This window comes from Bos grunniens, chromosome 5, assembly GCF_055505025.1.
Source record: "Bos grunniens cultivar Pamir isolate PY7600 chromosome 5, Bosgru_T2T1.0, whole genome shotgun sequence".
Classification (NCBI taxonomy): Eukaryota; Metazoa; Chordata; class Mammalia; order Artiodactyla; family Bovidae; genus Bos; species Bos grunniens.
Window position 1 is genome coordinate 78,517,335 of NC_141169.1, and position 23,568 is coordinate 78,540,902.

A 23,568-nucleotide genomic window follows, 5' to 3' on the forward strand; every position below is an offset into this window, starting at 1 on the left:
TATTTATTTTTGACTGTGCTGGATCTTTGTTCCTGGACGCAGACTTTCTGCAGTTGTGGCAGGTGGAAGCTACTCTCTTGCTGCATGGCGTGGGCTCTAGGGCTGTGCGCTTCAGCAGCTGCTGCACTCTGGCCCAGTAGTTGTAGCTCACAGGCTCGAGGGTGCGGGCTCAGTAGTTGTGGCACACTGGCCGAGTTGCCCTGCAGCATGTGGGACCTTCTTGGACCGGGGATTGAAGTGGTGTCTTCTACGTTGGCAGGCAGATTCTTAACCACTGGACCACCAGGGACTTTGAAGCACACTTTAAAAAGACAACCTTTGACTGGTTTGATGTATGTAATTAAAATCACATTATCATAATTATACTTGTATACAGGTCTGCTTTCCTTTTGCATCTGCTGGCAAGAAGTGACATTAAAGAATACTTCACATGAGGTAATGAACACTTTTAATAAGTAGTTATTTTCATCAGTTGGATTTTATTTTCATCTTTGATATTTGTTAAGTATGCATACTTATCTAGGCATGTAATTTGATGAGGTCCTTCGCATATTACATAAATATATTTAGTAATGTGGCCTTTATTTTCTAATAAAGTAACCCAGAATTAGGACAACTATTCATGACAGAAGGCTGAGTTTAAATGCGTATTACTTTCTGTCAATTCTACTAAAATAGCCATGCTTGAATTCTGGACCTATCCAAATCTAAGTAAAATGGTAACACTCAGCAACAGGCAAATGCAAATCTTAGTAAGACAGTATTATCTCTCTTACCTTTGTACTAGGAAGAAAGTTTGAGAGAATGTATTTTACAAGATGCCCTTGATTTTACAGAAAATTTGGATGAAAGTGTCATGCAAGGAGGATAGAGTTGGGATTACGCACTGGAAGAAAGAATAGCTTAATCTGTGACTATATACTGAAAAACAACTTTATGAGTTATTTTAAACCTATGTAATTTAATAATTTTTAAAAGTGAAGCAATCAGGGTATAAACAGGATGATTTTTATCTTATTTACTCTTCTTTTTAATAAGGCCTGACCACACCATTTAATATTATAATCTATTTGACTTTTTATCCACTCCAACCCAGCACAATCGCTTTTCCCTGTTCTACTTTTTTATTTTTCCATAACAGTCTCACCGACACACTTTGGTATTTCCATACTTATTAATATTATGTTTGCTGGGACTTATTTATCTCTCTCATCAATGCCACATAGATGATACAAACTTCAAAAAGGCATGAACCTTCTTTGTTTTGTTCTCTACTGTATCTGACGCTCCTGGAGCAGTATCTGATATGATAGGCTCTCAATAGATATTTGCTGAATTAACGTATGTATAAGTGAATGAATGGATTTCATCCATATGGGACTCCAGTAGCCTAGGTACTGTTCTGTTGGAAATATTATTATTATTTCCAATAAAACCAAAGGCTAGATACTGTTTGGAAGATGTCATGTGTGTTGTCTAACTTAATCTTTGCAATAACCTTACTAGGTAGACAGTTTTATACTCTTTAAAAATGAGACAATTGAGCCTTGTAGATGTGAAGTAACTTTGCAAAGTCTCAGAGTTGGTAAGTATGTGCCAGAATGAAAATTTGCACAAAAACTCATGCATTTAAAAATATTTTTACTGACAGAGCCTGCTTTAGAACAATTCTCTAGAATTCATGTTAATTTTAATTTCTGGCTTCATTGTGGCAAGTTTGAGCTATTTTATTTTTTTCATTTTTGGATAGATGCTATATTTCTGTGGTTGAAATAGGAACACAAAATAAAAAGGTATTCACCTACTGAGAAATCTGGCTCCCCACTGGTTCCCCTCCACCAACCCTTTGCTCTTTCACAGATAACCATTTCTATAGGTTTCCACTGTTACCTTATCAGAAATAGGAAAAAATTATTATATATTGTTATTTTCTCCATTTCTTACATATAGGATAGCTTATTATAATAAGAGCCCATATTTCCAGTGTCATTAGATTTCATGAGGTAAATAATTTTTTCCCTTTGATTTATTTAGAAGGAAAGTTGATATTAGAGATCAGATCAGATCAATCACTCAGTCGTGTCCGACTCTTTGCAACCCCATGAATCGCAGCACGCCAGGCCTCCCTGTCCATCACCAACTCCCGGAGTTCACTCAGACTCATGTCCATCGAGTCAGTGATGCCATCCAGCCATCTCATCCTCTGTCGTCCCCTTCTCCTCCTGCCCCCAATCCTTCCCAGCATCAGGGTCTTTTCCAATGAGTCAACTCTTTGCATGAGGTGGCCAAAGTACTGGAGTTTCAGCTTTAGCATCATTCCTTCCAAAGAAATCCCAGGGCTGATCTCCTTCAGAATGGACTGGTTGGATCTCTTTGCAGTCCAAGGGACTCTCAAGAGTCTTCTCCACCACCACAGTTCAAAGGCATCAATTCTTCGGCGCTCAGCCTTCTTCACAGTCCAACTCTCACATCTATATATGACCACAGGAAAAACCATAGCCTTGACTAGACGAACTTTTGTTTGCAAAGTAGTGTCTCTGCTTTTGAATATGATATCTAGGTTGGTCATAATTTTCCTTCCAAGGAGTAAGCGTCTTTTAATTTCATGGCTGCAGTCACCATCTGTAGTGATTTTGGAGCCCAGAAAAATAAAGTCTGACGCTGTTTCCACTGTTTCCCCATCTATTTCCCATGAAGTGGTGGGACCGGATGCCATCTTGGGCTAATAGATCTTTTAAATGAGGTGAATCTTCCTGTGACATTTGACTGACATTATTAATAATTTATAACTTCAAAGGAAGTCAAATTATGAAGGTATCAGGATTCTTAGTTTTATTTTAATATACACTAATTAAAATGTCTACTGATGACGTTTTGAAGATTTCTTTTAATTATTTTTATAATCTCTGTACAACTTGGTACACATGTGAGAGTTCAGAAGCTTTGAGTTGAGAAGTATGACTGCGTTAGGATATAAGAGTATTGCAAGATTCAATGTTATAACTCTTTGAAGTAATAGCATTGAAATTTTTCTCCAAAACAAAAAACATGTTAGTTTTTCTTTCAAGCCCACAAATTGGAAAATCCATTCTGTTAAAAATAAAGCCCAGGTCATTTTCTGGGTAGCTACATTGTGCTGAGTTTCTAAATCATTTTAGCATATTTTGAGAATAGGTTGGCTTCTTGGGCATGTGGACTTCTGCAGTCACACAGGGCCCTGTGCCTAGAGCTCCCTGTTAGTGTAGTGTCTGCTGCTACTGTCTTGAAAATCTTAATAATTTTTGAACAGAGAGATCTGCATGTTAATTTTATACTGGGTCTCACAATTTATGTAGACAGTTATACGATTACTACTTAACAGGATGTCACTATACTTAGTTATGATTTGTTTATATTGCTTTTTACATTTAAATTATATTATAAATTATGTTTCCTTTTGACACTGACAATATTTTTTCCCAGTGAAATTTATCTTCATTGAGAGTTATGGTGTGGATGAATTACCCTGAGTTTCTTCTTAAGGTATTTAAGTGATAGTTGATTCATAAAATGTTTAAGAAGGGACTCATATTGTTTCATTATTCAAATTCTTTTCAAATACAACATTAGAGATATAGTTTTTAGATTGACAGGAGAAAATGATAGGAATAGCCATTCACTTAAAGACCATTTCCCCCCATTAGTTGGCATTTAGTGCTGGTTCATTTTATAGTAGGTGACAGTTTCTATAAACTCAGTTCCACATGTGTTATCAGAAAAGTAGATGGCAAGGAGTCTAGGACTTCCATTGAGTTCTTACAGTGTGCTAGTCAATGTACACATTTCGGTTATACACCCAAAACTAAGAAAACCCCTTCTAGGAGATGTCATCAATTCTGGCCCCTTTCTTATCCTCAGTGGGGTTGCAGAACCATCCACATTGCCCTCAGTCCAAGTTGCCTACAAAATGTAGGATGAGAAGAGACCTCAATACTCCTGGAGAGTGATCCAGTTATTTTTGCTTTTGAATGTAGCAGACTATCAGCTTTATTGTATATGAGAAAATCAAGGATCAAATATAATCTTATAATCTCAAAGAAAAGCAATAGCTTTCAGAAGACACAAAAAAGAGATTTTTAGGGAATTTTATACTATTCTTTCTGGAGTTGTATTTATTCAACAGGTAAGCAAGTTACTTTAGCTGGGACTGTTGCAGTGTCCATGGTGAGCTAATTTGATTCATAAAAGAAGGCTTGCATTAGAGGCTTCAACTCATTAGAACCTCACATAAGTCAATATTCTGGTTCTCCTCTGCCTCTAGAAATAAAACCAAGTCAAAGCAGATTACTCCCAAGCAGCTGATTTGCCACAACACATATCTGGAGAAAGAGTTAAGTCACTCAGTTGTGTCCGACTCTTTGTGACCCCATGGTCTGTGTAGCCTGCCAGGCTCCTCTGTCCTTGGAATTCTCTAGGCAAGAATGCTGGAGTGGGTAGCGATTTCCTTCTCCAGGGGATCTTTTCAACTCAGGGACTGAACCCAGGTCTCCTGCACTGCAGGCAGATTCTTTACTGTCTGAGTCACCAGGGAAGCCCCAAATATCTGGAGAAGGAGTTACTAAATTAACCTTCCTTAAAGTTTTGGGATCTGCTGTTTCTTCATATGAAAGAGAACAAAGCATTGTCTCCCAAAATAAAGTATACAAACTTCATTCTTCTTTCATTAAAAGAATATTTCCTTTCTTAGGAATAGGCATTTCCTTCATGTTGGTATGTTTCTAATCTAAGTCAGCTAAGCATATCCTCCTGTCAAAATAACCTTAGAAAAGATTACAAGTAGGAGTGATGATATTAAGAAAAAGAGAAAATGGATAAAGTTGATACACATTTCTTAATAAGAATGTGTAGAAATGTCAAGGCAAAGCATTCAGTTTTTAGTTTGAATAAGTGCTCACTTTGAGTAAATATATAAATCATAGAAATTCATAATGTTTTTTCTTTTTTTGTAAGTACAAATCAATATAAAATACAGAAAAACTGCTCAGACTGATAAAAATGTAGCATAGATGAAATGAATGAAAGATAACCAGTTTATTTACTAGAAAGAGTTATACATTAAACCATATTCAGTTGGCAACATAAACCAAGATAAAAGAATTGATGTATTGGCCTCAGTTATCTTCTTAGCACTGTAGTGCCTTTTCCAACCATTGAGTGCATGATCAAATACAAATACAAGCACATATTGTATGGATTCTCCCGTGAGACAGTCACTTAGGATTGTCAACAACAAAAACCTTTAAAAGGACAAGCAAAAATGAATTCATAAAATAACTGTCTGGATTTAAACACATTTGTCTTCAAGAACAAGTTTCCTTTGAAATTCGAATTTTAAAAAATAATTAGCTACTAAAGAGTTTCTTAGGTCAGATTTTTAGTCATGTTTTCATATGGTATCATTATTCAGTGGAAACACTTTACATCATTTAACACTGAAAGGGATAATAACAAAATTGCAATTAAATGCAGGATCATTACAACAATAATCATACAGTATACAAATCAGGGTTGGTCATACATTACACAAGTGTTAATACTGGGAAGAAATACAATGCCAGAATTATGTATGGTTCATCACATATGCATATTCATGCAAATAAAAACACTGTGTAGATTACCAAGATGTCATAAAATATTTTCAAGGAATTGTTTAATCAATGCTAACAGTCAAACCATTGAGCTAAAAACTGTGACAATAATATTAAAATCATTTACTTCCTCTAAGATTTGGTGCACAATCATATCTCTGAAGTCAAACAACAAAACAATTCATTCTTTGTCTCCATTATCATCAAATAATGATTTGTCAACAAAATGGTGACATTTCTGTTTATAGTTCTCTGATCTTTGTTTTAAAATGACTTTTTAAAGAGAAAAACAGTCACACTAGAAAGCATCAGATTTACTTCTCAGTGTTTTCATTAGAGAACCATAACAATAATTCTGACAGAAAAAAAAGTTTAAAATGTATTCTCAACCAAAGTTCTACAGCAATTAAACTTCAATCACGGAAATAATCTGGCTCTGCAGTTTGTCCAGGCTTCGGTTTAAATAGGGCAAATTTTAAATAACTCCAGAGGAAAGGGATAAAAATACACTGAGGAATAGAGCCATGCATTTCAATATGGGAAGGAGACCAGATACAGGTTAACAATCTCCTTACGTTCCTAACAAGAGGTCACAAGAGAAATAAGACTTTCTATAGTGTTTGTATTATGAATATGGGAAAGCTTACATGATGTGAAATATCTCATGCAACATTTTACACAGTAGACTTCTATGCACTCACATCCTTACACTAAAGGCAGTTAATTGCTGCTCTTCTTTGTAAGCAGAATATTATTTCTGGAAAATTCTTGATTGGGGAATATATCTTAATACTGAATATTTTTTTAAGTTATTCTTTGAGTAAGAAGGACAAAAGAGATGTTTAGATGACATTTTTCAGATGTAAACAAAAAAGAATCAGGATACATATACCACATACTGTGGTAGTTAATGGCATTTAAATAAAGATGAATTAAATTACAGATACAATTCATGTGGGGGCATTATTACAAACAATTATTATGGAAAAGATCACTCGGGAGTTAGATTGGTCTTGTATGTCCACAGAAATTGATTTTAAAGTAAAAACTTGTTAATCAGTATCAGCATTGATCATGCTTTCTATCACATTTCCAATTTAATAGCTTTTTGAAGAATTGTATTCTCTTTACTGAAAACATGTTGTAAATTTTTTGCAATCTTAAATATAAGGACTATTTAAAATCACTCTGGTTTATAAATTAAAAAAAAAAAAACATGGAGGGAGGGCAAATTTTTAAAATTTATCCTAAGAGTTCCTTTTGAGTCTAGTTCTTCTTTATGATATTAATGCAGTGGCCTCCATGGGTTGAACCAGCACAGTTCCTTGGTGGAAATCCATCAGCTTCCCATGGTGTGTCTTTCTGAGATACAGATTATGTTTTTTGGCTGGTTAATTATAATTTGCCATTCTTAACCCAGTAGAAAATATATTTCATGTCTTCCTTTTCATATTTTATAATTTCCAATTGAGAATTATAAGGACTTTATTTAAAGCAGAATATCAGAAAATGTCCACATTTGTAGTTGATTTATTTGAGTGATGTTTCATGCTTGTTTGAAACAGAAAGACTATCAATACAGGAACATTTTCTAAAGCATGGGAAAAGCAAATATTTTAAATTGAAGATTCTTTTAAGAAAAGATAAAATTTGAGAGGCATTTGTTCCCCTGAGGGGTTGCATACCTATTTCTGAAATATTCCTGAGGACATTTGTTTTTTTAGACTCTGACAATTGAGGCTTTTTTATAGTAAAATTACTACATTCTTTAAAGATATTATGAAATATAGCTGGAAGGAAAAATAACACCAACAACTCTGTTTTGTTTTTCACCAAATGTTTTGGAAAAATTAAGATTGCTATCCTATTAAGGGACAAAATATTTCAAGTCTAACCAGTATAACGTTAATGTACTTTTTAAGTTTTAAATAAAAGCAGCAAAAAATTGTGGAATCCCAGAATTATCACACATTATCATAAGATATCTTGCCACAAAACTTAATCCTTACTAGACAATCAATAATATTTAATTCTCAACCAATAATATTTAATTCTTAAAAAACAAATCTTCCTTATGAATATCAATTTCACTGACAAATTTCCTACTGTTAAAAATCTCTTTCCCAGAGTGAACATAAATGCTTCACAGTGATGATTGTTTTTCTTATTCTAGACTTAGTAGTAGCCATAGTGGGTGCCTATCCCTTATTAACTTTTCTTGAAGATCACTACATACCTCTTCTTCTTTAAGCTAACGTATAATCTTTATAAATAGGTCTTTTCTTAATTATTTAATAACTTTCCATTTTCTCCACGTCCTCCAAATTCTTCTTATTGAAACAGAACTGGATATGAAAAAAGGATCTGATGAATCATGAATTGATTGGAAAGATTAATTCTAGGGTCCTGTATACCCCTGTGCACCCAGACCAAAGGCAATTTATTGCTCCTTTTTATTTTTTTACCTAGGAAAAATTCTCAATAGGAAAGCATTTCTGAATTCTAGTCTTTCCAGTATGGTAATTGTGCTTACTTTTTAAAGTCTTGCTAGTTATTTTTAATCTTTGCCCACTGTGTTTGTAATAATTAGCCAGTATTTTCATTATAGTTCTATAGTTGATTTTTCTACCCCAAGTCTGTCTTCAAGTAGCCTTACTGAGATTCATTCTTTTTTTATTTTCACTAGTTCTTCAGTTTTCCAATTTCCTTTTAAATCCTGATGTTTACAGGTACTGATTTTTATCAATGCTACACATATTTGGTCATTTTAAATGCCTATAAACAAATATAGATATGGCTCAGTTTAAACTATACTAAGTGATGCCACAATTTAAATACATGGAATTCTCTTAGGGACTATTATCTATTTTTGTGCTGAAAATGAGAAATTTATTTCCAAATTTCTATATCTTTTTGGCAAAATTTGCTAAAATTAATATTTTTATAGAATTGCTATTTCAAAACAAGCATTTCCCACTCTATTAATATAATGAATTGAAACAAAACTAGTATGTAATAGGATTAATCATAAACTTTTATTGGAAGAAATAAATGTTTTGTCTATGACCCAGCTTTTCAGCTGGTCACAAATACAGAGTGGGGAAGCACGAATGCCCTGTAGTTACACACAGACGATACTTACTGCTGAATTCCCTGTACCACCAATGAAACTGAGGAGGCAAAATAGGAAAATGTTCTGAGGTACTTTTTAAAAAGGCATATTTTCCCCCAGGCACAGTTTTTATTAAAAGTCAACTTAGCAGCTATGCCACTTTTCAGGTCCAAACACATGATACTTGAAAAAAAAAAGCAGGGGTAGGGGTTGGGGAGCTTCCTTTAATTGAACTCTAATAAATCCATGCTGTCTCACTAAGACTAGTACCAGGCAGATACAACACCAACAAAATAAAGAAAATGTTTAGGAACAGCAAGTCAGTGCAGGTGGAAAGAGCAAAAGGTTAGGTTGCCATGATCAGGGCTTTATGAAGATTTGTTTCTTTTCCCATATTTTAACCTGAATCTCTATTTGGATAAAGATTTTCAGCTACTGCAAGTTGCATAATAAATGACACTGTTGAAAATAGCACACATGTAAGGAACTCAAAATCTCTTGGTGGCTTTGGTAATAGTGACCTCTACTTAAAAGGTGTATGACTGATAGAGCTCCTGCTCTGTGCTTTAAGACTTGCCGACTGGCTGGCACCTTTGATGGGTCACCCTACCAGTGCTCCGATACCTCCACGCAGTCAGCTGAGTGACTCCTACTGGGTCGTCATTATTAAAGCCCTGCATTGTTAACTATCTTTTGTTAACAGTGAGGATTGCTTTTGTTTTAAAGAGAAGTTACAGATATCATTACAGGAAAAGGTCAAACCATTATGGATTTAAACAAGTTAAGGCTACCTGACTAGACAAGGAATCAGGGCTAGGAGCAGGTGTGTGGGCAGCACTTGATATAAGGAGCCCAAGAGTATTAGACCTTTCAGCTCAATTAGCTGTTTTCCTTGTTTGTCAGATTATGTGCAAAATAAATTTTGCTGTGAAAATCCACTGCCTTAAATTAAGTCATAAAAGTTACCCAGCAGAATCTGTAAATTAACTAGGAACATGAAGTATCTCAATATAATATAATGATTGTAGGCACCTGAGTGTTTGTCAAAAGTAGACAATGAGCTAAGGTTTATTACCTCTTGTTTTTTTGGCAAGGAAGATTCATTATGAGAAAAACTAACAACAACAGAACATACAATTTTAATCAAAATTTGAACACTTTCTGGGTAAGTTAATTAACCAAAGGCTAAGTTACATCTGTATATGTATATATTTCCCATTTATACTTGATATCTTATAGCAGGAAAGACTCCTAATAGGACCCTGAATTTGGGAGAAGTAAAAAAAAAATTCTGGTCATTAAATAAACACACCATTTTTTCCCATCATGTTATTTAGCCTTCTTTAACGTTATTACATACGCTCACACACACACACAAAGGAGCAGCACCAGTGCGTCTACTTATCTGCCGTTAAAAAAAATTAAAGATGCCGTCAAAAGTTGAATAAGTCAATGAACCATAACATAGTCTCTTTTTCAGATTTACTTAATAACGTCCAATGACGAATTCGAGTTAAAAAACAAAACAAAAACAACCCAGCGGTCAATGAGCTACTGATTAGAAAGTAAGTGCATAAACAGTATCAGTGTAGCAGCAAAATACAGTTATTGTTAACATTCCGATGCACCTCGTTTATCATTTTGTGCAAGAAAAATGACCAGTCTGGCCAATTCCAGATTTCAAACTAAATTAAAACTCATACTTAATTGAGCATATTATGCATATCTTAAAATAAATGATGTTCACCTCTCACAGAAATGATTTTTACAGACATATATATGTGGCAAGTAAAGTACAAAATAAATATCAATGACCAAAAAATTAGAATTAACTTCTATAGCTGAAATTGAAGTATAAGGAAAGATGATTTTACAATATATGTATTTTACATTGTCTTAGGTCTCTCTTATGCTATCGAGGTAAAGCCAGCCATCTGAGATACATATTTCCTGTTTCATTTTATTTTGATTTAATTTAACTGTAGCCATTTGATTACAGAAGTTTATCTGTGATTTAGAGAAACCATAAAGCATTTTGCTACACTGGAGTCTGTGCTTTGTGTTATTCTTCCCAACTTCCTCTTATCTTCCAAAATGATGGCCATTAATGCAATCAAACATCTAACCAACGAGAAGAAACCAGCCGCTGGATCTTGGGCAGTATCCTGTGTATGGCTACGAAACGTTCACCACAAGTGTTTGTCCGCGGGAGATGAAGACTAGGGGTAAGGAGGCTTGGAGAGACAGTGGAGAGGGGCGCACTGCGAGCTGGAATGTGGCTGCTCATCAGGCAGAGCTACGTCAGGACTGCAAATGAGAAACAAGCATGTCAGCGAGAGACAGATTAGCAAGGGGCTATGCACAATGGTAACGGTTCGACAGACATTATTTTCACAGGAATTTTGCACAGAAAATGGCCTAAATCTAAAGCATGCCAGGACAACTGTAGATTTAAAAAAAAAAAAAAAAAAAAAAACCCAGAAGAAAAATGAAACATGTTAGGGAAACAACATATGAACTCCTTCCCGCCAGTCACTGTTTTCAATTTCTGCACCCAGTCATTCCCCTAGGTCTCTGGGTTAGTTGCAAGATTAGTTCTTTTCAAAATTTAATGATTATATAGCAATTACCTGGGAGTGATTCTGATACAATAGGTCTGAGGTGGGACCTGAGAAACTGCATTTCTAACAAGGTCCTGGGGACATGGACCTACTGAACCAAGGCTTCTGAGGATTCCACAGTTCTCAAGTAGATCCAGATTCAGTAGAACTAATTTGCCTGTGGAAGTCTAATTTGCTGTAAGGGTTCCCTCTACCTGTTTTAGCTTGGTGGTATAAAGATGACTGAAGAGTAACTATATGATGCATATGGTTGTTCCCACATGACCACTTCTGAGAGCCTCTAGTTTAAATGAACACAGAAATGCTCAGGCTCATCAACGGCTTGATGAATAATATTGCAGCATAAGGATGCAAAATCATTGAATTTTCTAAGGTAATATTACAAATACATTTGGGTTCAGAACTTTTAAAATGTGACTAATGGGGGAAAATCACATTATGGGGAATTTTTTCAATTGAAAAAGACTGGCATTTTTCTAAAACTTTGCTTTTTTCCTTTATACTTTGGAACTCAGTACCACAGAATAATTTCTGCCAGGAGTGTTATTTGAGAAAGCTATTCTAGGTTTATTATTGTTATTTATTAACTTAATCATAAAGCTAATATAATCATTCAAGTCATTAAAAATTAGCATTAACAGTTTTTATCTTTGCTTTTTCATGTATATCTCTTGAGTTTTAATACAAAATCATAATTATGTACAATACTACTCTACTTCGGGTCTCTCTCCCAAAAATCTTTGAACTCTTATAAATGTAGTTTAAATGGAGATATACTTTTCTGCACTTGTTAGGATAACCAGTGATAAAAACGATTTTTCTTATCTATTTTTAAAATGTGGTAAGTAAACATGGGAGAGCTAGAGGTTCAACACGAGGACTAAGAAAATACTGCATGGCAGGATGTTTCCCCCATCCTCAGATGACCTGGAAATAGAAAGGCAGACTTTCCCATGGACCTGAGTTTCTTTCTGTTAAGTTTGCATGATCTAAAACAAGCTTCTTTTTAGGGAAGGAAACATATTATTCAGCATAAGTTATGGCAAGTAGCATAAGGTGGTCACATCATACAAGAGGGATAAGTGTTTGAAGACCCATGGAGTTCAATAATCTTCTGTATAAAGGAAGGCAAGCATTTCTGTTTGACCTGGTGAGGTGTATAGTGGCAGCGACTTCCCCAGTGTATCATACGGTAAAGCGTCTGCCTACAATACGGGAGACTAGGGTTCAATCCCTGGGTTGGGAAGATCTCCTAAAGAAAGAAGTGGCAACCCACTCCAGTATTCTTGCCTGGAAAATCCCTGGTAGGCTACAGTCCATGGGGTGGCAAAGAGTCGGACACGACTGAGCAACTTCACATTCACACACAGGTTACAGCTCACTTGGCCCAACACATTATGTTGTTCGTGATAATTAAAATTCTTTTTCATTATTTCTGATTTCTTAAAGTGACAGGTTACAAATATTTCATATTATACTATTACTATTTTTAATTTGCACAAAATATAATTGTACTGTGTATTTTATGTGACAGAGGCATATTTTTGGCTTACAGATTAAGGAATCACTTCTTGAATATAAATACTGTATTTGATAAATTCTAATCAAATAATTTAATCATAATAATCATAATCACTTAATCATAATAAGTTCTAATCATTTAGTCAAACTGGTTCTCAAAAAAAAGAAAAAGAAGCAAGGTGAAGTAAAATTAAACTTAGAAAGATTCCTCATTAGCCTTTCCATTTCTTATCTAACTGAAACACTTAAAACAGTAGCTTTCTCCACTCTGCCCAAGCAAGTTAGAGAGATTATGAGAGATTGCAGATTTCTGTCTTGAGAAATGGTTAGGTACTAAGACTGGTTAGTAGTAATTAAAGATATTGAGAACACACTGTAGGCCAGGCCTGTGCCTCCCTGAATCTCCCAATATCCATTCTCTTTCTCACTTTACAAGTAAAGAAATGGAATCTTAGCCAGCAAAAGCAACTTCCAAGATTACACAGCCAATAGGTATTAGAAGTGGGAACCAAACCCAGATAATGTGACTGCAGAATTCATTCACTCACTGAACTTCTGTCGTGCTCCTGGCACTACCCCAGCCTTGGGTGGGGTGAAGGTGCTTTTCGGAGAACGACTAAGTTTAGAGCCCATGTTCTTCTGCCTTACAAACAGAGAATCCCACTGAGATGGATTTGAACATTTATAATTATATTCAGTTACTTAGTAATTGAAATTGCTCTACAGTTGGCTGCTGTTATTAAATAGCATTTGTATGTTAGTGAAGAACTTTCCTGAAGTAAAAACCTTGTTGCTGGAAGGGGTGGGAACAGCAGGCCGAGACATCAGTTGGAAGACACTGGCTTGGGGCCTATTTAATCACATACTTTCTCCTGCTAACTTGATGTTCCACTTAAATAGCTGGCTGCCCAACTGCCTCAGAGACCGAGTCACACTGGGGCTTTGGCTGCTGCTGCTTGTGGAAAGCATCTGCAGCTCTCAGCTCTAACCCTTGACCAACATGCAGCCTGCTACTGATGTCTACTCCTCAGACACACATGGAAGTACGTCTGGGCCTGCCCTTACTCAAAAGAAGCCTTGCCCTGGGAGAAGAGCAACAGTCATATTAAAATAAGGAGAGAACAACAAGCAGGCTATAAAAGCCACAGCCAGATTATAAAAACTAGATACCATCAGAGGCAAATAACTGGAGATGAAGGATTTCAAGAAAATGTTTAGGTCTTGATGGGGTGCTCTGATGCTTGTGTCAAAGTTTGGCCATGAAATTTACCATGAAAGTAAATTCATGATGTATTTGCAATGCTTTTATTGGAATAGAAATTGTTTAGCTTACTCTCCAGGTTACCATCCAGGGAGTCTGTAGATTTGCCTTTAAAATTGTTTAGTGAATCTTACATAAAGGCACTATCACTGAAAATATTCTTTTTTGAATGCCAATTACAAGGTTCTCTTCATCTTTCGATTTCAGTTTCACTGAGAGTACTGAGTGGACAGAAAACGGAAACACTTTCGTAAAGTTGTCTTGGAACAGACATTAGATATGCTTTATACTTTCCTAATTGTTTGCCTGAGTAATATATTCTAAAGCAAAAGACAAACAACTCAAGGTTTTATGTTTTGAAAGGTAATGAAACCCTGGACTAATCCAAGGATTTACTCACAGAAGGAAGCTGAAGGCAGCCTGTAGTCTACCTGTTAGTGACCAGTAAAATAAATTCTAGCTCTCTTGTATTTTCAGTGGGCACATGTGAACTTCAGGAATCCAATGTGTGTTTGTATAGTCCATGTTTGAAATAAAATGTGGCAAGTATAATTATATATAAGAAGTCATCATGTGGGAAAGGAGAGCTTGGGGTCTGTGGAACTGACATGCGGCTGGGTGGGAAAGTAAGGACGTCTGAATTTACCTGACAGCTGGGCAGTCTTGCCTCCCGGCTAGTTGTGAGCACTGTGGCGGTACGGAGGCAGCAGGCTGCTGACAATCTATAAGAAACTGATAAATTAGACATGTATACAGAGATGGCAGAGCAACGTGTTAGTAACAGTAACTTAGGCAGTTGCCTGAGAGATTTAGTGAGGAATGTGTAGTCACATAGAAACATCTGAATTAAGCTTTTTTCCCCTGAATGATGCCAACAGAGAAGACAAGGCTTTTTCCTTAATTAAACACAGTATTTAAAAATTAGTGAAAAAAATTAGTAGTGAAATTTCTCAAGTACATTAGGACATACACAGCCATTCATATTTGATGCTTGGTTACATCTAAAAATAAAAGATGTATTAACATAATGAAAGATCCTCAAGTTCTAAACTTGAACATGGTGGTAGTTACTTGCTTAGCATTTAGATTTGCTATTCCAAAATGTTTTATATTCAGATAGTTGACTTTGTATTTGGACACACAGGTATATTGAGAAAAGCATGCAATACACACTTTTCTATGATTAACAGAAGGATATCTGAGAAGAAAATTAGCTTCACAGTTTTCTGAAAATAGATTTTATTTACCAAAAGTAAGACTTGTTAGTTAGAAGTCTTAGAATGTTTATTTTATTATATTAAGTTGTTAGTTACTTGGATTGATGGAGAAAGCTAATCTGAATGATAAGTCTTTTATTTTTGTCTTCTGAAAATCACATAACTCACATTAGGTTGACAAATCACTAGCTGTTAAAAGTTCATTCTTTAGCTGATCAGTTATGTTACTTATCTACTCCAAGAAAGACTGTGTTCTGAAATAATCAAAGAGCAGTCTGTTTGCTGATGTACTATAATCACCTGTTAAGCTAGTTAGAAATGCATACATTATATTTCTGCAAAAAGATTTTGCAGAAAAAGTTCAAATTAGAACAAAAACTTTCAATTATTTTTAATTGCAGAATTTCTTCTTACTAATTGCTTAGACTATGTATCTTTCCCTATATGTTATATAGGTAATAGTTAAGCCAAATTAATTACAAATTCTGGATTTAAAGTCTTGAATTAATGAGCTTTTACTGAAATTTACATTCAAAGGCTTGAATCTAAGCACTACTTGTTCTAAAGTCAATATATTCTCTATTACAACAAAACTTGCTTGTATAACTCGGAAATATCAAAATTCATGATGCTTTTATAGAAGACATTGCAAATACACTAAATGTCTGTGATGGAAAGTAGAAAATAAGATAGGCTTGATTTAAATTCATTCAAGAGAACATCACTGAAGAGAGAGGACCTTTTCATAAACTGGTCTTGGTTCCAGAGTAACTTATTAATTACTGTTTTTTAATAGGGAGTATATCTGATTAGTTGAGTAGCTGTTGTTCAGATTATCATACTCAGTAAAAGTCTTTCAAATATAACAAATATTTCCATTTTCTTAGCTTTGGCAAATTCTTTTCATTTTTTTCTTTAAGTCTTTGTTTTTCCATTTTGCAGCTTGATTAGCTCAATGATTCCCTTTTGTAGAAACTCAGGAGTCTTAAAGGATGAATTCCTTTATGCGCTTTTCATTTTTTTCAATAGCCATGATAAAGGATAATTTTAGACAAAGTTGTACAAATTTAGACAACTATTTTAATCTCGCCAGCAGACCTAAGTTAAACAGATGTATGCTGCCCTCTTATGTTACATTTGAGTAAAGGCAATAAACAAATACGAACACTTGGGAGTCTAGCTTGCTTTTTCCTATTGCCAGCTCTTCATCTGTGGAATGGCAAGCCTCAGAATTAGAGTTTTTAAATGGTTTAAATTCTATCTCTTATTTCTGTAAGATTTTCCTTTTTTTTTTTTTTAGTTAATACAGTCACAGACTTTTGTTCATTTGAAATATACTTTGTGATGAAATTCAGAAAACAGGCAAGCAGGACCACAATGCACCCTCTTAATGAACTGTTTGATATGTGGTGGATATTTCTTACATTTGTAGTGAATATAAGTTTTCCCCTCTTTAGAAATTATATTGCCTCCAGCTAATTATTATTTTGCATTTATTATTTACAAGTACTTAGCTAAGTGTTATACTTAAAGAATTAAAAACAAATTCCATAGATAAGGTGGTAAAAGATTTTAAAAAGAAATCTGAAAAATAATTAATTGCTCTGACTCAATTGTCTTCTGAATTCCTCTTCTGTGATCAACAATCCTCCAATCGTGGACTCTGCTAACCCAGTTGAACAGCAATGTGTGTTTAGCATGTACTTTGAAAATGAAAGGGGAGGTTGGGAGGTTGAGAAAATCCCTTCCAGCTATGAGATGCTGTGGGCTTTACATGATCTTATGTGTTCTTTGTAGGTTCTACTCTGGTAGACCTATTCACAAAGGAACTAGGCCTCACCTCATTGCTTTTGAGGGCACAGAAGATTAGAATTATGTGATTTAAGGAGGAGGAGTCTCAGAACATCGCAAGTCACTGCTGTCATCGGGGGCCACCAGAATTTGTTTCAACCATTCAGCAATTTAGTTACTAAACTCCCATTGTGTGTCTGCAACTGTTAGGTGGTAGAGATAAAAGGAAAACAGAAGATATGGTCCCTGGTCAATTGAGAAAGACAAGCACATTCAACAAACAAAATAAAGTGTCATGATGACGATGATGATGATGAGATGGAGTGGTGGTGGCAGCACCTGGTAGTACTCATTCATTGCCTACCATGCACCAGGCACTGTGTGGGCACTTAATATGTGTGCTCTCCCTTAACCGTGTTTTATTAACCCCAATTTGTGGATTACAAAATGGGGAGAAACAGGTTAAATAACTTGCCAAAGTTCACTAAGAGGTGGAGCTGGAATTTGAATCCAGGATTGAATGATCCAAGGGCTGAGTTATATTTTGAGACACTTCATTGCATTGTTCCCCATGATAGGGAAAAGTTGGGCTCTCAGAGCAGAAACAATTCACTAATCTAAGTGGTCAGGAAATGCTTCTTAGAGGTTGTGATATCTAGGTTGTACACCTAGAAAAGAAATTAGTTAAAGAATTTAGCAACTATAAGCTGTTTATGGCCTCTACTAATAGTAATACAATATTTTACAAAATTAAAGTGTTTACTTGAAATGCCCAGAATTTGATAACACTGAACATTTACATTATAAGGCTATAGGCCTGAGAAATGTCACAAAACTGAAGAGATTGTTAGTGCCTCAAGGGTAGAGATGAATAAGGGATATTATTGTTTAACACGTCTATATGTCCTGATATACATATGAACTTATTTGACATTCCTCCATAAACAAAGCCTCCAGTAGAAAGGAAGATAGAAAAGGGGAGAAGGAAGGAAGGAAATTATTTCATGAATCAGTATGATGTTACTTCTCCTAGGAACTGTATATAAGTTTTAAATCTTAGCAACACTCTGCAGTTGTTATTTTCACTATTCCTATCATGAGGAAAGTAAGTATTTTTGATCTATGGGACTATATTGAAATCTCTTATCTACTGAGAACTATTTTTTCTTTACATTTTTCATGATCTCTACCACCAAAAACAAATGTTTGTTCTCCACAAACATTCATTGATTTAGTTAATACATGACCACCTGCTAGGAAGCGGCTGAGCAAAGATAAAGATTTTTCTGATGTTAAGGCTTATTTTCTACTCACTACTCTGGTTGTCTCTCTGATTGATGCCAGCTACCTCTATACTCACTACTCTGGTTGTCTCTCTGATTGATGCCAGCTACCTCTAGAAATACCTCTAGATACCTCTGGCATCACCGATTCAATGGACATGAACTTGGGCAAACTCTGGGAGAGGGTGAGAGAAAGGGAAGCCTGGCATGCTGCAGTCCATGGGGTCGTGAAGAGTTGGACACGACTTGGCAACTGAACATCACCAACCTCTAGAAAATATCAGACCCATATTGCCAAAGAAACATAAGAACTTCATTAGACGATTGACAGTAATTTGAAGGCAGCTAGTTACCTCAAAAACACAAAGAAAGATAAAAGGTACAAGAATGAGGATAATATCTAGTTTCTATAAAGAGGTGGCTGAAAGTGGCGAATTTCATTGGCAGGAAGGAAAGTCTTGTCATATGGTTTTCCTTGAGGTATCTACCATTTTTAAACTCTTTCATGCAGTTTAGAACACCAACCAATTTTCTAAAAGTCAATACCTTTGGGAGTCCATGAGCCCACTGACTGTTTGGGAGGGCCTCTCGACGAAGGAGGCTAGGAACACCTCTATGTTTTCGGCCCCATGTGTGCCTCAGATGGCAGTGAGAGGAGTTGGTAAGGACATTGTGCAGCTTCAGGGGTGGCTTCCCACAGCCAGGATACTCTGACGGGGGCAGAGCAGCAGCTGCTTGTGGCTGGCAGTTTCCTACAGAATGGCCTGCACTCCAGTGCCTGGTTTTCCTGACTTGAGAATTAATGCATCCTTGCCATTTCATGAGGTATTTTCAATACCACATCTCCTTCCCTCATGACCATACACTGTGTCAGATGCTTCATACTTTCCCCTGGAATGATTTCTATCTCCTGAGTTTTCCTCAGGCTAAATAATTCAAGTTCTTCCTCAGAGGACATAACCTCCGATACCCTCCTCTTTGCTCTCTGACCATGCTCCAGGTTGTGTACAATCTTCTAAAACTGAGGTGCTCAGAGAGGAAACCATGCACAGTAAGATGTAACAGCTTGACTGGTGTGGCAGCATCCTGCCTCACCTGAGACATTCTGATTCTATTTAAAAACAAAACAAAACAGAAGCCTGCATGACATTTTTTGGGCAGCAACATCAGACTGCCAACTTCACATGAGCTTACTTTGTTTGAAGATGGTGCTGTCAGGTCATACCTCCTCCATTCTGTACTTACAGTGTCAGGAATTCCAATGCAATATTTTATATACTTTTAACTTTATGTTAATTTCTAATAAGTTTTACTTCTTCCTACCTGGTGCATCTCTTAGGTCCTATTCTGTCATCTACCATATCAACTTCCTCTTCCTTTTATTTTTCCTCTCAAGTTAGAAAATGTGACAGTCATGACCTTGATTCTTCTCAACTCTAAGCAGGTGAAGGGTTGAAATAAATATTTTTTAATTCAAGGAAACTCACAGGAAAAGATATACACAAGCACAAATTCTAAATGAAAATCCATACTCCAATTTCAGCTGACTTTCTTTTTAGCAAAAATCAAAGTAGAGTGAAGTTAAAGTGATCAAATCAGTCCTGGAGAAAACAAAATTGATGATAGAATGTGAAATTTGAGTTGGTAAAAAATACAAATTTTTATGCATTGTGTACCAAGGTAGAGACATAAAACTTGCATATCGTATGTTTTTAGTCTCCCAACTCAGGAACTCTGAATATTTGTGGATAATAGCACAAAGGTGTTCTTCACAATTAATTACTGATATACTTATGCACATACTCAGCTCTTAAATGAGGGTTTTACACAGTAATCCACGGGACTGGATAATGGGTACATCACAATTTCCTTCCATTGCCCAGCGATGCTTCTGCAGCAATTTTTTTTTATGGTCTCTTTGCCTTCCTCTTTATTCTTTCTCTTCTGTGCTCTTCAACTTTCCTCTGTATCAGCATAAGATGTAGGTCCATCAGAGAGATCTTAATGTTTAGACTCCCTGCTCCACAAACCAGTAGGTGAGGGACATTGAAGAAGTGAATTCAGTCCTAGCCTCAGCTTTTCTGTTAAGTGAGGACATTAAATATCAATCCTGCAGATCAGGTGAGAGGATGTTTGTGAAAGCATGAAGCCCAGGGCCCATGGGTAAGAACTGGTCATCGAATAACACACGAGGGGCCAAAAGGAGAAGTCAAGATGACCTTGAGATTTTCAGTTTCAAGAAACAAAGTCACTGCCATTAAAACAGAAATTAAAAGGCCAAAATAGACCGTATGATAAAATCATTTCAGCAAGTCTTTGCTCCTTTTATTACATTCATCTAAAATGCTCTTTTCTTCTCTTGGACTGTTCAGAACTAACAAGTTTCAGTTTTTACTCCTGACCACCCCAGAAGGAAGTGTCTGCTTCCTCTAAACTCCAATAGTACTTATCTCATTGTCTTCAGCTTTTGAACACTGTTTTCCTTGCAGTGTATCTGAATTCTTCAGTCATGCTATGCAGTTGACAAAGAAGACCCTGCCTTATAATTCTTTGTTTTCCCACAGTCCTTTACTTTGAGAATTTGCATGTGATGCAGAATACCTGCTAATATACTGACTTTGCCTTCCCTAAAGGATCACTAGATTTGTTTATTAGTTACATTATCAATGTCATTGTGTGATGGGTTGACTTGAGAAAGAAAGAGTACAATTTAGACTTTCCTGTCATCATCATAACATCCTCCTAACAAAAGGAATAGGAAAGAGAAAATACTCTCCAACAAAGATTTTAATGCTAGTTTAGTGATATTAGGTGATTAATGATTCTTTAATAAATTTTAAGACTTTGATGTATAAATCTTGAAATTATAATTGCTATTATATAAAATAGGTCAAATAACATCGATACTAAATTATTCCTCACTAAATCTATGAAATGAGTAATAGTGTGTTAGTGAATAAACAGAAAAGTAAATGGGAAAAAGCATCAAAATACATTCTTCTTGTAGTAGTAACTTGAACACTTAAGTAGTCCTATGGATGCCTATACACATAAACTGAAAAAACAGACATATCCAGTAGAGAATTTAAGAAAAAATTAAGATAGAAACATTATATAAAGAAAAATAATGAGAGCGTGAGATAGAAACATTTACATGAATATAAACAGTAGATAGGAAAAGTTGAAATACTTTAAAAAATCCAATGATGAACTTAATGGTACATCAGCACTAGTAAAAATGGATAGCTGTGAACAGCTTTTAACATTTTATAATCAAACACATAGAGTTGGCTATCTCATCCCTTTTTGCCAAATATATCACATGAATTTCTCTGGAAGTACCCACAAATAAAACAATTACATAGTTTCCGGCTACTCAGGAGTGTAGTCTACAATTTATGTCACCAGTCACTTCAGCCTTAACTTTACATCAGTGTTTAACATAGCAAATCCCCTTATTTGTTTATACCCTTATTATAGTTAGAGACAATCATTATTCATTAAAAATTTCCAGGGAAAAAAGCAGAATTGTTGAAACACGTAAAAATATTTCAGTATAGACAATGAAAAAATATGATCTTTAAAAACATATGACTCTTTAAAACATCTGGCTCTGCCTTCATATAAATGACAACTGTGCATAGGTTATCATGCTTAGGGGACAAGCATTAAAATTGTCTTCAACAATACAGAATCAGAGCATGATTTGCTAAAGACAGGGAACATTTATAGGCATTTCAGTGATTATAGAGTAGACAAAAACTTTCACACAGCTTTCCACTTGCTGTCCTGAGGAATATCACATGACTAGCTGATAAAACAAAGCAGTATTAATAAATCTATATTTATTTTGAACCTTGAAAAAGAGAAATATAAAAATGCCCTGCGGTATTGTCAACTTTCTGCTTCTGAATAACTTACAATTAAACCATGAGCATGAGCCTATGTAGGAAGACATGGAAGATAAAGGGGAAGAGGGTAATTAAATACAGTGGCACCAAGAGGTAAAAGTACATTTTGCTTCCAGATTCTTACATCAATTAAGTACCTTTTAGAAAATAACTTTGTTCAGAAATGACCTTCTCAAGAACAGTGTCAGCTGGTACAAAGTTAACTCAGGATGGTGTGATGGTCTGTTCTCATTAAACAATCTCAATAACAGCATGTATCAGATGAAGACCATCTATTCCTTTGAAATGTCAGAATTAATTCATCATCAAAAAGAAATGAGAGAAATAAGTTAAACTACAAACAAGAGCCCACTAAAAAATCAAGTGAAAATATATCCCAAACAAGAAAAATATATGAGACACCACTCAGTAAAATGTGTTTGATTTTCTTATTTTATAGTCATTTCAAAAAAATAGGGGTTCTGTATCAACCTAGAGGGGTGGGATGGGGAAGGAGATGGGAGGGAGTTTCAAAAGGGAAGGGATATATGTATACCTATGGCTGATTCATGTTGAGGTTTGACAGAAAACAGCAAAATTCTGTAAAGCAATTATCCTTCAACAAAAAATAAATTAATTAAAAAAAATAACACACACACACACACAAATCACACTAGAAAATATTCTGAGAGGTTCAGGGCATCCTCTTCTGTAAAGCAATGAATAAGAAAATTATAGATTTTCACCAATATCAGTTGTTTCTTGGCTTTTTTTTTTTTTTTTTTTTTTTAAGTAAAGAAGAACTACTTATAACATGTAATCCTCCATATTTGAGGAGGGGGACAACCCAGAAACCCCAAAACTAAACCAAAGTTCCTCACAAGAAAATTAAACCATATGTATAACTTGGTTAAAGGAAAAGCAGTATGTTTAAATATTAAATATTTTTAAAACCCAAGTTTACAGAAGGTGCTTATTCAGCTTTCAAAGAAAAGATTAAAGATCTACAATAGCAAGCTTCCTAATGTAAAAGTACTTGATTTGTAGAAAATTGAAGCAAAGCTCTTTCAGAAATAAATCTATTAAAGAAAATAAGGTTCACTCAGGTTTATAGCCAACTTACCTCTTTTTGCTTTTGATGTCAAGTAGTGCATAAAAAGAGAAAAAAATTTATGTTTAACTGATTCTCGGATCATAATGGCTTATTCCATAAACACCTACTCAGAGTAAATGACTATACTATAC

At 35.3% G+C, this 23,568-nt stretch overlaps 1 protein-coding gene and 1 long non-coding RNA gene across 5 annotated transcripts in view; one reads left to right on the top strand and one right to left on the bottom strand.

Annotated features, from left to right (window-relative positions):
• Nucleotides 1-372: 372 nt before the first annotated feature.
• LOC147372491 (uncharacterized) lies at nucleotides 373-17,354 on the top strand. The gene is made up of 2 exons (XR_015164116.1): nucleotides 373-435; nucleotides 17,157-17,354. It is a non-coding gene; the product is annotated as an uncharacterized LOC147372491 (long non-coding RNA).
• Nucleotides 5,052-23,568, bottom strand: part of BICD1 (BICD cargo adaptor 1) — a 253,746-nt gene continuing 235,229 nt past the window's right edge. For 2 of the 4 annotated variants that reach the window (XM_086401422.1, XM_086401424.1), the window contains 2 exons: nucleotides 14,789-14,864; nucleotides 10,205-11,046 (listed from right to left, as the gene is read on the bottom strand). In XM_086401422.1, coding sequence (XP_086257548.1) covers nucleotides 14,817-14,864 — 48 coding nt within the window. In that variant the 3' untranslated portion in view covers nucleotides 10,205-11,046; nucleotides 14,789-14,816. Of the gene's footprint in view, nucleotides 11,047-14,788; nucleotides 14,865-23,568 lie in introns of all 4 variants that reach the window. The other 2 variants (XM_086401423.1, XR_015164115.1) reach the window with 2 other exon arrangements.